Source organism: Melanostigma gelatinosum, assembly GCF_949748355.1.
Source record: "Melanostigma gelatinosum genome assembly, chromosome: 7".
Classification (NCBI taxonomy): Eukaryota; Metazoa; Chordata; class Actinopteri; order Perciformes; family Zoarcidae; genus Melanostigma; species Melanostigma gelatinosum.
The window spans coordinates 4,471,198-4,486,358 of record NC_136640.1 but is presented as its reverse complement, the minus strand read 5'-3'; the positions used below and the strand labels follow the sequence as shown (position 1 = coordinate 4,486,358).

At 44.6% G+C, this 15,161-nt stretch overlaps 2 protein-coding genes across 2 annotated transcripts; one reads left to right on the top strand and one right to left on the bottom strand.

The window, feature by feature from the left end:
- Positions 1-6,338: 6,338 nt before the first annotated feature.
- Positions 6,339-10,328, bottom strand: LOC306779580 (inositol-tetrakisphosphate 1-kinase-like; the record flags this gene model as incomplete). The annotated part of the gene is made up of 10 exons (XM_079271546.1): positions 6,339-6,490; positions 6,560-6,722; positions 6,932-6,999; positions 7,369-7,534; positions 7,629-7,669; positions 7,926-8,027; positions 8,125-8,242; positions 8,338-8,460; positions 9,891-9,915; positions 10,246-10,328. The coding sequence occupies 10 exons, from the start codon at positions 10,326-10,328 to the stop codon at positions 6,339-6,341; spliced, it is 1,041 nt and encodes a 346-aa protein (XP_079127672.1).
- A 362-nt stretch (positions 10,329-10,690) lies between these two features.
- LOC306779460 (proteasome subunit alpha type-6-like) lies at positions 10,691-14,540 on the top strand. The gene is made up of 7 exons (XM_079271397.1): positions 10,691-11,002; positions 11,895-11,989; positions 12,375-12,456; positions 12,696-12,851; positions 13,093-13,271; positions 13,352-13,446; positions 14,033-14,540. The coding sequence occupies exons 1-7, from the start codon at positions 10,927-10,929 to the stop codon at positions 14,088-14,090; spliced, it is 741 nt and encodes a 246-aa protein (XP_079127523.1). The 5' UTR covers positions 10,691-10,926; the 3' UTR covers positions 14,091-14,540.
- The last annotated feature ends 621 nt before the right edge of the window (positions 14,541-15,161 follow it).

The window sequence follows — 15,161 nt, the reverse complement described above, 5'->3', positions numbered from 1 at the left end:
AGCCTCATCTGCAGCCCTTGTTATTGTTTTACCGGCATGTAACCATCGTTAAAGAAGGCTGCAAATAAACGCGTCACAATCAGACTTAATGTGACAGAAGGTGTGTGTTGATGTAGATCAAGCCTCAGAGGGTTTAGACTTAACGGGCTAAACAAAAGCGTTGTTACATAATTTCTTACGCGTCTACCTTTAACGTGTCCGTCTGCAGGACTCACGGTGCTGTCACTGGTTGGTGGACATTTGAAACACAACATACATTTTACTGTTTTAATTAACGATCCTCTTGAAACAACATAAAAGCGAATTAAAGCGCCGCACAGGTGAGCGGAACGGCGCACGTGTGCGCGCGCTGCACGGTGCCATGCGCCTGCTGCGGTGAAAACGTTGCAATTAGTTGTTGTTTTTTTTAAACAAGTGTATTCTAGCGTAGTGTTAATATCAGAGGGACGTCTGCCCCCGCGGATGAAAACAGAGTAATAGGGAGTCTGCAGTGGTGTCACGCGCTCTGTTATAACAGGAAGATAACATACATAGAGCAGACCGGAAACTGTTCAGCTGCCTCAGTGAAGACAATCACTGTCAGGCCACACCCACACCGAGTACAACTAAATCTATACATACAGGAACAGAAACGGTGATGTTCTACCTCTAAAGGACACTGTAGACGTCAATTAAACGCAAAAAGTAGGATTAATCTCACTCTAAACGCATTGTAGCGCATCTTTGAGCATTATGGGCCTGACTCAGATGTGGCTCTAGTTTTTAAATCCACGTTTTTTGCAGACTTTGTCACCAAAACCCTTATTGTTTTAGACAGATGCTTTTTGATTTTTCTCAATTTCTAACATGGACGTTTGGTTGGGCAGCAGGACAAGCCAATAAAACACAGAGCCAGGTTTAATTATGAGGCCGGGGTGTCCCAGCTTAGACACACACAAACACACACACACAAACACGCACACATGCGCACACACACACCATCGCATGGACATGCAGAGCTCACGTGTCTGGGGGGTATCAATTAGTGCTATTGATCCTGATCTGTACTGATCCGGCTGTGTGCTGACACATGAGATGAGATCAAACTTACAACATTTGTTGTGTCAGTGAAGGTATAAACTGAGTATCAGTGTTGTGTTCCAGCCTCACATCACAGTAGAGATTAATCGTAAAAGTATTTTGGTGTCAATTTAACAGAAAACGTGTTTCTAACATGACCAAAATATTACAGTGTGACATTTAGATTCAGGACGAAATGAAGACGCAGTAATTGAACACGGTTGTTGTGTCTCAGTCGGCCCCTTGCAGCCGATACATAACAATAAAATACAAAGGTCACGGGGCTGCGAGACGAACATGGATTGTGATCTATGCTGACATTTAAGTCCTTGTTTCACTATACCTGTGAGCTAAAGCCTTTGGGAATATCTGCATCCTGGACACAGAGATAAGCTTCTTTGCTGTGTCGCTTTACCAAGGTAACTGTGCTTACCTTAATAAGGGAACAGCTCCACCCACGCAGCACTAACCATCGCTCAGTACACAAAGCAGTTCATGTGTGGTGCTCCGTGACACAGTTTGGTGCAGCTTTCTGCTGATGCAGAAATGCTAAATGTATTGATCTGTGTTCTCATTCTCCTTGTTTTGTGCCTCAGTGGGAAGCCGGCCAGTAACCTCACCTCTTGATGATGCAAAGGTCAGAAACAAGTCCTTATTCATTCCGTATCATTCAGTTTATTGTTATAATTTTTATTTTTAAGTCTCAAGCAAGTTGTGTCTCTTTTGTTTGTATTGTGCCTCTGTAGGTTGAATGCATTATTCAGGAGACTCTGAACGAAGACGGGCCACAACATGAGTGTGGCCCACGGCTAGCAGGTGACATCTCTACTTATCTGTTCGTCAACATTTAAATAGAAGTATTTAGAGCTAAAATAAGTATTGAAGTAGTTTTTGTGGGACAAAACAGACTAAACATTTGATTTGATAAACTTTCAATTTATCTTTTCGCTTTATTTGCTTATTGATTTATTCTGTGATGCTGTTTTGGTGTGTCGATACTCTGTTGGTATTTTTGTGCTATTGTGTTGTTGAAGTGTTGCGTGTCATTATTTTTGCAGAGGAACTTGATGAAGTGCAAAGACATCATGGTCTGCTCAGGGAGCTGCAGAGGCTGGCTGACGATGGTACGAACAAATTCACAAAAACAAAGCAGCTCTGATTTAGTGTTTCACTTATTGTTGATGGAATGAAATGAATGAAGTCAGTTTTGAAGTGATGTATCGTCATCCCAAAACGCACACATGGCACTGATTATTGCAGTCTGACCGTTGACCGTTGCAGAGACAGACAAGGAGCGATACGAGTACAAACTGGCTGACGACGAGAGCGACTTCAAGCAAGGGGACGAGGAGGCGAAGGAGGAGAGAGACGTGACCAGCCCTCCAAAGGAGACAGAGGAAGATGACACCAAGGAGAAGATGATGGAGGAGCCACGGATCGAACACAGAGGGAGGGACAAAGAAGAGGAGCAAGCCAAGGAGCTTGAGGAGCTGCTGGCTGAGGAGATCACCAAGAAAGGGAAGGCGGAGAGGAATGATGAGGAGCTCAAAGAACTGCTGAAAGAGCTGAAGAAGAAGCGCTACGAGGCAGTGAAGGAGAGGGAGATCCAGAGAGGCTCTGCACCAGAGCAGAAGGAAGAGGTGGAGGAGAAGAAGGAAAAGGAGGACAAAGTGAAGGAGGGAGATCCGGCGGAGGACTCGGAGAAGCAGAGGTTCGAGGAGAGGAGGAAGAACGAGGTGGAGCTGATGGTGGAGAGGGAGAAGGTGGAGAAGGAGCTAAAGGAGCTGTTCAAGGAGCAGGAGAGCAAGAGCAAGCTGGAGCAGGAGAGGGAGCGGACCGAGAAGCAGGAGGAGCTGGACGAACTCGTCAGGAAGATGAAACGGGTGAAGGAGGAGGAGGAGCAGGAGACGCAGGGCGGGAAGGAAGAGGACGGCGTGGATCAGAGGCCGGCAGAGGAGAAGAAGGAGGGCGAGGACGACAAGGTGCCCGATGAGAAAACAGAGAATGAAGTCAAGAAGAAGAAGGAGGCGGCGGCGGTCGAGGTGAAGGAGCCGCAGCAGAAGAGAGTGATGGAGAAAGCGAGTGATGAAGCCACGCAGCAGTTTGAGCGTGAGAGGTACAAGGACGGGAATGATGAGGACGAAGACGAGGATGAATACGTTAGAGAGGACGGGGAGGGGCAGGAGGAGGAAGACGGTGATGCCGAAGAAGATGAAGGGGAGGTGAGTGATATGTGACTGTGTTTGTTAACACAAATAAGTATTAGTATGTACTACAGAGGCGAAGCCCCGCCCCTTCCAGTTGACCCCCATGGTTCCTTAGTTCGGAAAAAATATACACGGTAGTCAATGGCTAGAGACAAAAATGTATTTGAGCCGGTTTGAATTGTGCCATGAATTACACACATATGATGTTAACTAGCTGGCTGCTAGCAAGCCACGGTAACGGCCGTTCTGGTGACGCATATTGCTCGAGACGAGATGTAGTTTACGAAGCGGTTTCACACAAGACTGAATGATGCTACGACAAATCCAAAAACTGTGACTTGCTTGACGTTCAAAATCATCTTTTAAATTGACAAACATCAAATGTGTAATAATTCATGGCACAATACAAACGGGTTCAAACATATATTTGTCTTTCGCCATTGACTACCGTACATATTTCTTTTCACAAAAATGTCCAAGAAGGGATTGGCCTCTCCATACCTGGACAAATATGTAGGTGACATGTTACTGACAGACTTCTTGAACAGCAATGAAAATAATTTGATCCATGAACAGATACAGGTGTCTGCTAAACAACACGTTTTAAAAAAACTTTAATTAGCCATGGCTCACTGGTATGAAGGGGTACACACTAGCAACAATGAAGTTTGCATCCTCATACCCAGAATGCAACACTCTACAGATCTTGTTTTTTTCCATTGTGAAGATTTATATAGCTATTATAGTTGTAACCCTTTCTGAAGCATATTCAACATGTACCAGGTCGTTAAAAGAGTAATTACACGTTGATTTATTCCTGTGTTACTCTACCTACCAGCAGGTATCCAGTCGTTTCCACCGGTACATCATAAATTAATCATATTTTCACTGTTATTTACAGGCTGTAATCTAAAGCACAATGTGTCCTGTTTTGCTGGGTCAAACATTCTCATATCTTCGGTCCACAGGAGCTGCTGGAGATTGAAGCAGAGTTGCGCAAAGTCGCTGCAGAGCTGAGGGAGCTTCACAGAGGATAAAACACGCACACACACACACACACACACACACAGCAGACTGACAAAACCCGTTCACTCATTCACAGTCACACATTCAGCTCACACATTTTCCATTTCACAGCCTTCAGATCCCCGGAGCACACAGAGATATGTCTTCCGGACGTGAATCTGTAAAAGGCCATTACTAGAAGCTGTACACACTTGTTGTTTGATTTGTGCTTTCATGTTACCTGGAAAAAGCTGTCTCCGTTTCCTCGCGTTGAGGAAAAAGAGACGCTATTATTTCCAGAAAATCTGAACAGTTCCTCGTGTCCATCTCCACTCTGTCGCAGTACCTGTAAATGCTGTTTGTATGGTAGACAGGTGATTTGTAAAACGCCATAGATGCAACGCTTCCAGCGCTATTAATTCAAATATTACTTTTGACTGCCGATTGCCAACCACACAAACACCATCCTCTTTGAAATGTGAGTCATGCACACACACTGGCAAGCAGCTTTCCTCTTCTCTGGAGGAATCATCCTCGATGGTGTGTTCAAAACAGATTCCCTTCTCTCAGTAATATGTGTACTTCAATGTATAGTTTGTGCAATAACTACGTGTAAGCTGTTCCTGCTGTTCTGACTGTTAACGATAGGTATTACTGATGTAACACACAGGTGTTACACAGGTGTTAAGTCATGATTTCCTCCCAGTTCCTTTGACGATAAAGTAGAAACAAAGGATTGTGTTTCATTTGGCTCTCGCACTGTTAAAACCAGACTGTTTGTGACGAACCCAGGGTGACACGGACAGAACACGGAGGACGTAGACATTTCTGACACTCGGGTCGGATGTCGAGTTTGTCTTGAGCGTGGTTAGCGTGTGGCCACGGGATGCAATGTACTTAGAGCTTACAAGGTCTAAAAGTGTCACTCCAGGTTCTCAGCCAGCTTTGCACTCTTATCTGAACAAGCCAAGGAGGAGACGAGGGAAGAGGGAGTCACTAAAAGCCATTTTGTTGTCTTTCGGTAACAGCAACGCTGACTACAGCGTCGATAAATGCTCAGTGGTGTTCCGTCACAGATTTCGTGGCCCTCATGTCATTTGTGTAAATATCAGATATCAAGGTCTGTAAGCCAAGGTCATAGGAAATATGAAGCAGCAGCGCCCCCATGAGGACACAGGGTGGACATGCACACAGTGCAGGATTTACAGGGTTTAACTGATGGAGGGCCACTTACTGCAATAACACAATGTAGACTACGGCACACGTGAATGCAATAATTAGCCAAATAATGAATTATTTCATGTATTTTAATGTTATCAAAGTGCATCATAGAGTGCTCGTATAGCAGATACAATCTTCTCTTTTTCTACACAGCCAAGATTTACAGAACATGTATGTATTTGAACGCCAGGCAAAGTCGCCGGTCGGTCAACTTGTGTAAACACGTGGTGATAACACACATCGTCAGTCAACACCCACGAGCTCATTACCGTCTATTCCAAAGATGAGGTGTTTGTTCACTTGAGAATAAATGAAGAAGAAAAAAACATGTGCTGTAGTTTTCTGTTTTTCTATATTTGTGCAAACATCTTTCCACAAAATGTATCTTACAAGCCAGCAAGAAAGATTAAGGAAATGTCTCTGGGGGGGAGGGGGGTGTCCACATAAGGGCATAGAGGACATTTCGAATAACAAAGGAACAAAATACCAAGGAAAACACCATTTGTAATATCACTGGCCAATCAGATTGCTGTATTTTGTGCCTGCTGTATCTTCTGCTGTGCTTCAATCAATAAACAGAAAGTGTGTTCAACCCTTATGTGTCACCTTATGGTTTGTAAATAGAGTAAAATCACTTAAAGGCACAACATTCTCAGTGTCATTTACAGTTTAACTTCAAGTCATGTCACGGACTACATATAAATAACGTATTGTAATGGACGCAAAGTCTTGGAAAAGGCTGAGTTTGGTCCCAACAGAACAGTGAAGAAGCCAATGCCAAATGACTTCACTTGCCCCAGGAAGCTGATGAGACACGTACAAAGCACGACGTCTTCCTGAGGTGACTTAAAGGCCGGTTGGTGCAGCAGATGGACCTCCTGCGGTCTGTGTTGACTCAGGAGAATCAGCCGCCGGGGGGCCAGCAGACGCCTGTCTGTCCAACACTGACTTGATGTGGCTGAGCAGCGAGGAGAAAAACTGGGGCACTCCCTCATAGCCTGGTAGAGAGAAGAGTGTATCAGTGCACCTCAGGGAGTCTGTCGTGTGTGTGTGTGCCGCTGCAGTACCTGGGAAGATGTTGATGTCGATGACGGTGAGGGTGTGCGTGTGAATGCTGACGATGACGTCCACGCCGAACAGGGCCATGCCGAGCTGAACCCGGAGCTCTCTGACCAGAGCGGCCACGGCCTCGGAGCTGGGAGGAGGCAGGCACGGCATCTGCTCGTCCAGCTTAGAGATCAGGGGGGGGAAAGGGAACATTTTTAGGGTGGATCTCAGCCCAGTCGGGTGCCAAATGGGTGAGGCTCTACCTGTGAATGTAGACGGCTATGTCAAACTATTTACAAGTTGTGTGTGCGTCTCAGTTTTGCCAATATTTTGGCCCTTAGGTAAGGATATCAACGCGAGAGAATGGGTATTAATAAAGTATTATTACTCACTGCTGTGAGATCAGAGTTTGACTCCGGCTTGGACACCTGATGGCTGTTGAAGAAGATGGTCTTCCTGTCTGGATGCAGGGAGAAATCACAAAGGGGTGGAAACAGGCATCAGACAAAGCAAAGAACAACAGGGTAGCGTAACATAGGACAAAGGAAAGACACAGTAAGGACATGGCAGGACAGGACAAGGAAGGGAAGGAAAGAAAGGAAATGAAAGGAAGGGAGTAGAAAGTAAAGGACAAGGAAGGGACGCAAGTGGATGGAAAGGAATAGACCAGACAGAAAAGGGAAAGACACAGCCGGAAAAGGAAGGAGAAAAAGTAAAGGACAAGGAAGGGTGGCAAATGGATAAAAAGGAAAGGACAACACAGCAAGGTGGGAAGAAAGTAAAGGCAAGTACATATCTAATATAGTTTGTCGATGAGGTGCAGACTGACCACAGGGACCCGAGGGGAAGTTCTTGAGCGAAGGCCTCTCGACGCAGAAGTGTCTGTCTCCCACCACGAACACCTTGTGCAGAACAGCCCCGTGGTTGACGAAGCTCTGGAGAACACAGGGAGGACGGATGTCAGCCAGACCTCCTGCACTGAAGATCAGAGACATCTGCAACTCACACAGATAATGCACAGACATTAAACAATGAATGGAGAGCAAAGAAAAGACCCGTGAAGCACAAAGTTCAAGCAAACCCACTCACCTCATGGGAAAGTGAGCCGTGGGCCACTCTGGTTTTACAAACTGGGGAGAAAAGGAGAAAGTGACTGTGGGTTCCTGTCTTACTTCACGAGGCGGAAGCAAAAGGGAAAGAAGGATACTACTTCCATGATCCGACCAATACGTCTGTATGATTGTTTCAGTGCAGCAGATGAGCTTTTAGGCTTCAGACACAAAGAAGCTGAGAGGTGGTTACCTCACAGTTAATCTAAACGTCCTTAAGTTATTCAATTTAACATACAATAACTAAATAAGTATGTGAAAGGCTGAGTGAACTGACTGAGAGGAAAGCTTAGGCCCTGGGTCATCAACGCCTGTTGAATGGAAGGCAGGTCACCGGCGCTGTGGATCACTAGATAAGGAGGACTGCAGATGCCCCAGTCTGCTGGAACGGCATATAACGAGGAGAGGCAAGGGTTAATAAATATATCTACAAGCAGCAGAAAACCTACAACATACACCACGAAGCTGCACTTCACCTCGGAGTGTCTTGTGCAGCTCGCTCATGATCTGGTAAGAGGCAAAGCGGTCGAGTAGCTGGGTCATGGCGGGCAGCGGGTCCAGAAGCACTGTGCTGGGATGAGCCGACACATAGCTCTGCAATGTGGAACACAGATTCTTTCCAGCAGGAATGACTGATAAACGGCTCGTTAACAAGCAAGCAGCAGCATACAAATACCTCTCATCCTTACCTGGAAGTTGGCAAGGACCTGCTGCGATTGGCTGTCGTGCTCGGCGTCCACGATGACATCAGACAGCTTGTGAACGATGATGTCGAAGGGTCCCTGGTGCACCAGTGGCTGAGTGAGGTCAATCTGACGGACGAAAACAAACAAACACACTCTTACATCCTACATAGTGGAGCTGACACTTTTGATATTGCTTGAAGTTGGGTAATGATTGGAAATGTATGAAAATGACGACAATAAACTATTGTGTGCAGTCCGGTGGTAAATTTCACTTTTTTCCTCACATGCTTGGGTCACCAACGTGTGTTGAAGAAAAGCAAACCGACTCTTGTTTAGAGTCAACGTAATATTCTACAATAAGGAGTCTCGGCTCTTAGTCTGCGCCGTAACACAAAAGATTGACCTCTGTCATTACAGACGAGTCACAGCAAGAAAAGCAGGTGTGACGACTAACCCTGACGATAGCTCTGTCCCTCAGCGGGGCCCAGTCGCTGGCGTAATCTTATTAGTTACACCTGTGCTTAATGAGTCACCGTTTCTTCATGTGTGCTATATGCTCGGTGCTCAAACATCAGTGACCGTTGATGGACAATGTTTTCCTCATGTTGAATTGTATTAATGTGAAGATGTCGGCCATATTATCTGCCCAGTGCCTATGTTGCTGCATGTTTACATTCCTTATGATGCAAATTCAAAAGACGCACTATACTCTGTTTGTTGTGTAACAAATGGGCCACACCTGAATTTCCTTGTCCATCCCTGTGTGAGGCATAATGACAATAAATGATCCTTGAATACATGACATGAATGATTTCAGCATAGAGTTCTGGGAGTTTTATGGAATGTAAATGTAAAGACCCTGTTTATGCTATCTTCATGTATGAAGAGTGTCACCTAAAACAAGTCTGAAAGCCACTGCCTCTTTACTTAAACTGAACTATGGACACCATTGTTTTCCATATTTTTCCATGATTCACACTGCTGCAGTCAACAACGCAGTCCGACAGTGTTAAATGCAGTATAGAGGCTGACAGCAAAGGACTCCCTCCCAACTGATGTGATCCTACTATTAATTTGGCTGTTTTTGTTTCTGATATTTGTGCCTGCTTGTGTGTAAAAGTCCCTCATGCTCCTGCAGATATTCAGGGAAATGTCTGAGCAGTTACAACCAGGCTGCCATTGTTCACAGTTTTGCCCCAATAGTAGATTGAAGCAGGAGGGGCTGCAGGTGGCTGTGACAAGGACTACTAGAGTTGTGCGCATCTGTACATGACACACGTGTGTGTGTGTGTGTGTGTGCACAGTGTTCCCAAACTACTGCTTCCTCTACAATAGAATTCTGTATACGTGTGTGTGTGTCCTGGCATCGAGACAAAGAAAATCATGCGACAGACGTCAAGCCGTCTTCACATGCACACACACACACACACACACACACACACAGATGAACTTCCTCATTTTCCACCACACACTTGACCTTTCCCTCGTGCCTTATTATACATCTTTTAGATTATATTGATTTCATGTTAATATGTGAAGAAGAAAATAACACTTACCTCCACCACTTCCACTCCATGGCCCCTGCAAGAAATGTTTATAATTGAATGGAGATGATAGCAGGAGTCACCTGAACAGGGTTGGCAATGGATGGGGCTTGTCCTGTATAGCAATATAGCTCATCAATCATTCATGTTGATAAAGGATTGCACAACTGTGTACACTCGATTATATTGAGGGTGTTACAAGAGTTAAACTGAGATATATACTGCGTAAAATACAATGAAATCAAGATGTGTCGTTTTTGCTCTGGGACCCCTTTGAATATCTTTTAAGAAGGGCCCCATTCTGAGAACCTGAGAGGGGCCCATTCACTTTTACCAGATATAAATTAAAAAGTCGGATTCAACTTACTCACAGAAGACCGCAAAGGCGTCCAGGTTCATCCTCCTGCGCTTCTTATCGCTGAGACAGAAGCCAACCCGGCGGCCCGACATTTGGCCCGAGTGTGAGGCAGCCAAGTGACCGCGGAGACGCTCAGAGAGCGAGCGAGAGAGGGAGAGACAGCGCGCGCGAGACAGAGAGAGGGATGTCTGGTGTCGGTGCCTCGCTCCTCTCCATTCAACACTTCCAACCTAATATTTCTGCTCACACAATCTGAGCGTCTGTAAAGACGCGCGTGTCCAGTTTCACAGGTGGAAAAGAGAGAGAGAGAGAGAGAGAGAGAGAGAGGGAGAGCGCGAGCGAGAGAGAGAGAGAGCGAGGGAGAGCGCGAGCGAGAGAGAGAGAGAGAGAGAGAGAGAGAGAGCGCGAGCGCGAGAGGGCCAGTCCAACTGGTAGAGTCACTTGACTTCCTTATTGCTGCCATCCAATAGTAGCGAGGCCACCTCTGCGAACTATAAATGAAAGAGAAAGTAAAGAAACAAACTGTCTTTGGGAAGTATCTCCATTATCCTGCCTGTCGTTCAGTAGCAGCTAAAGCATGTTGTTTCCTCTCAACTGACCGTCTAAAAGACAACACAGGACGATATAAAGACATATTATTATTACGATCCGTGTGAAGTTCATCTGAGGACACCAGGAGAAGAAACAAACATGTCCCGCGGTTCAAACCCAGGCTTCGACCGACACATCACCATCTTTTCTCCGGAGGGCCGCCTCTACCAAGTCGGTAAGAGAGACACTTTCTCCGGTGTTGTTCTGGTGCTGCAGCATGACTGTACTTAAAGTCTAACTGTACCATTACCACCAGCAGTTAACGACACTGTTATTATTAGGCTGCAGACAACACGCAAGCACATTATAATAATGCTGACGTTATTAGCTTGTCCGGTACAGTGTAGTTAGCATCAACATTTGCATCCATTTATTGTGTTTTTAGTATTTAGTTTAAACCCAGATGGTCTGAAAAGTGAAGCCAACAAACCTAAATAAACAGCTATATGTCTGATCCTTTTACAGGTTTATAGAAGCATATTTGGCAACTTTATTAAACATAATGAACAGCTGGTTAGTTGTTGATAGATGCTCTATCTATCGGCTTTAATAGAAAATGACCCTGTACCTCTCACTTGATATATTAACGTAACCTCAGTAAACGTCAAGAGTCTCTAATTTTAAGTCATCTTCAATACAACACGATGTTCATTTCGTACATTTTGGTCCCGGGTAGAGTAGAATAGACTATGAAGCAGTGATTTAAAGTTAATTGTAACGGTCCACCCTCCTGTATCACTTCTGGTTGCAAAAACCAAGATGGCGGCGGCCAAAATGCAGAAGTCGAGGCTCTGAAACCCAAATGGCAGTTGACAAACTAGGGGGTTCACGATGACTACGTATGGTTAAACCCGAGGTTCTATTTTAATAGCCTATACTCCGCCATTTTTAGGTAAAACTACATTTGATTTAACAGGTTAAAGTATGTTAAGTTCTGCTTATTGGAGCAAACGTGCAGTTCTCCACTGATGGAACAGGATATCAAATGCCCACACTGTCACATTAATAAACCTTCTATTCTTATTCTTTTATTTTTCTTTCTGTCTGTGTGTCATGCTGTCACGCAGAGTATGCCTTCAAAGCCGTCTCCCAGAGTGGGTTGACGTCTGTGGGGATCCGGGGGACAGACAGCGCTGTGGTGGTGACACAAAAGAAAATACCTGTGAGATATTACACACACACACACACACACACACTTGGATGATGATGATCTGAATTCAAGCGAAGCAGTGAAGCCTGTCGGGAGTCGTGACTCCAGCTTGTTGCTGACTTGACGGTCAAGTATATGAACAAGACGCTGCCAATAAAAACAAATGCCAGTTCTCACATTACCAAGCCAGAGACGACTTTTATTTTGTCGAAAGTTGTATTTTGTCCATTCACTGTCAATTTCAATGTCTGAAACTTCATAATCAGGGATAGTCCTATCTGATCATAATGTGTTTGTTGTAAATGCGGCGTCAATATTTTCACATGCACCGTGGTACATTGAGGCGTGTCGGCATAATATTACTATGTAATATGAGTTGTCCTTATTCTGACTGCAGGACAAGCTGCTGGACTCTTCCACTGTGACCAACATGTTCAAACTAACCCCTCGCATTGGCTGTGTGATGACTGGGCACGGCGGTAAGTATCATTGTTCGAGTATAGCTGTAATACTTTCATGTAATGATCATGAACAAATGTGACCAGGATCAGAAAGCCTGGCTCCTTCAATTTCTTAAAATAAGGATGACAAACCACTGGTAGACAAAGTGTAATATACTGTTCATGGGGCGTTAGTCTGGGCGACATTCTTGTTGGTTTACTGTGATTATGTCTGGAAGATTATTTAATATTCATGGGCCCTCTTCTGTTTTCTGCAGGGGACAGTCGCTCCCAGGTTCACCGGGCCCGAGCGGAAGCAGGAGAATGGAAATATAAATTTGGTTATGACATCATGGCAGACATGTTGTGTCGCAGGTTGGCTGAAATCTCCCAGGTCTACACGCAGAACGCCGAAATGAGGCCTCTTGGCTGCTGTGAGTGGGGGTGGGGGGGGTCTTGATTTCTGCCTCTGATCAACAACTCCCTCTTTCTTCTTCAATCTATTCTCTAATCAAATGATCAAATCATCTATGCTGTAATTTAATCCCACTGCAAGAGCTTGAAAGGGATCATTGAAAAGTGTCTGAATATACAGTATATCCTCATAATTTGAGGGATATGCATATGAAGGTTTTGCCTCCTTTCATCCTCTTGTGCTCCTTCTGCTCCCTGCAGGTATGATCTTGGTGGCCATAGACCCCCAGCAGGGCCCTGTCCTGTTTAAGTGTGACCCTGCAGGCTACTACTGTGGCTTCAGAGCCACATCAGTCGGTGCCAAACAGACGGAGGCCAACAGCTACCTGGAGAAGAAACTGAAGAAAAAGCCAGAACTGACCCACGACAGGACCGTACAGGTAGAGGGAAACCCTGTGAAGTGTTCCTGAGGCGTCTGTGTGTTCAAACATACTCACCTAACTTTTCCTTCTTTTTCCAGATGGCTATAACATGTCTGTCCTCCGTCCTGTCCTTGGACTTCAAGGCCAGTGATCTGGAGATCGGCGTGGTCACCAAGGAGAAACCTAAGTTCAGGTAACTTCACTCAGACCTACTGTCAATTTATTTAAAGGGACAGTGTTTACTTTTAGGGGGGGTCTGTTGGCAGAAATGGAATATAAAATAATACAAATGTATTCTTTGGTGTACAATCACCTGAAAATAAGAATTTTTGTGTTTTTGTTACCTTAGAATGAGCCGCCAGGTTTCTACTGTAGCCCAGAACGGACAAACCAAACACTGGCTCTAGATAGCGACATTCATGTTTTCACGTCGGCGACTGTAGTTCTCCTACATGGCTGGCACATCGTCGAAGTTTCAGTTGGTTGCAATCTGCAACCTCACCCAGCTAGATGTCGCCAAATCCTACACGCTGGCCCTTTAAGATGAGATATTCTGTCAAATAGTCAGGAGTTGTATGATGGATTTCCTCTGATCATGTTGGATGTCACGACTGGAAAAACAAGTAGAGTGCATTATCTTTTAGTGATATTAAAATGCAAGAAGTTGTTTGTGTTATTATCTGCCTTGCGTCTTTCACTGTTCAGTCCTTACTCTTTGTTTTATTCCTCTGGTTATTGTTCAAATCTTCCTCTTTTTCTTCCCTCCTCACCTCCTGTAGGATGCTGTCGGAGGCAGAGATTGAAACCCACCTGGTTGCCATAGCAGAGCGGGAGTAAAGGTGCCCTCACAAACGGTCCATCATATTGTTTCATTGCTTCATTTAGTCCGTTTTAGCAGCACTGTTAGCAACAGTCTGAAGACGAAAGTACACACCTGTGTGTCCAGGAAGGTAAATCACGCTCACCTGGAGAAGAAACTCTGTTGATTGATATATGTTTGATTATTAATCTGGGCTTTTAAAAAAACTCAATATAGACAAAAATAATGCAATGTTTAAATACTAGCACATGAAACCATCTTTTGTAGACAACACAAGCAACACATTCCACCCAAAATACTCTGCAACGTATCTGCTGATTTGAAATAGAAAAGTGTCTGGATCCGGTTGTTTTGTATGACTTCAGCTGGTTTTGTTTGAATGTCTACAGGCTGTTTGTCACACAGCTTGTTAACTGTATGTTTTTAACAGCAGCCTTGTTGTCAATAAAAACATCACTCATTGTCAACCCCTTTAAAACAAAAGTTATAATAAAATAGAACTGAAAATAAGACACTGTCCTGTTTTTACAAACTTTTAGCACTAAAATCGATAGTTCAGGTTTATTTCCCAAAGTTTGACAAATATCCCGATGAAACAACGTTCCCCTCGTTGAACAGCAGGTGGTGTCAGTGAGGCGGAAACGTTCCCTGAGGTTTAATGGTAGAAGGTCAGTTCTTTCATCGATGAGGCGAAGACGGAACTGAATCCACAAGCTACTCCAACAAACAATATTGTATATTTGGAAAGGAGTCGACGAGGACTAAGCAGTGCAGTCACTGATGATCTCACAGAGATAAATAGCAAATACTCTCGTAGGAAGTGAGATGAGCGTCACAGAGGCCGGTGTGTCCAGTTATTTTAGCAGCAATGATAGTAACGGTACAATAGCAACATAGTTTTATATTTTATATCGCACTGAAATGCATAAAGGATGTCCACATTGCATTAATTCTTCCCACTGTGGATGATACTGAGATACTTCACATGGCCACTAGATGGCAGTGTTGCGTCTGTAAGTCCCTCTTTGAGTATTTCAGAACGGAATTCAGTTTAGTTCTGCGTGTACTCTTCTATTTGGGGAAACCTA

What these genes read in the sequence shown, in the direction of transcription:
- LOC306779460 (XM_079271397.1), top strand. Translation starts at nt 10,927, where the DNA reads ATGTCCCGCGGTTCAAACCCAGGCTTCGACCGACACATCACCATCTTT. An exon ending in AATGAGGCCTCTTGGCTGCT is followed by an intron (nt 12,852 to 13,092) that starts GTGAGTGGGGGT and finishes TGCTCCCTGCAG; the next exon opens with GTATGATCTTGGTGGCCATA. An exon ending in AAGGAGAAACCTAAGTTCAG is followed by an intron (nt 13,447 to 14,032) that starts GTAACTTCACTC and finishes CACCTCCTGTAG; the next exon opens with GATGCTGTCGGAGGCAGAGA.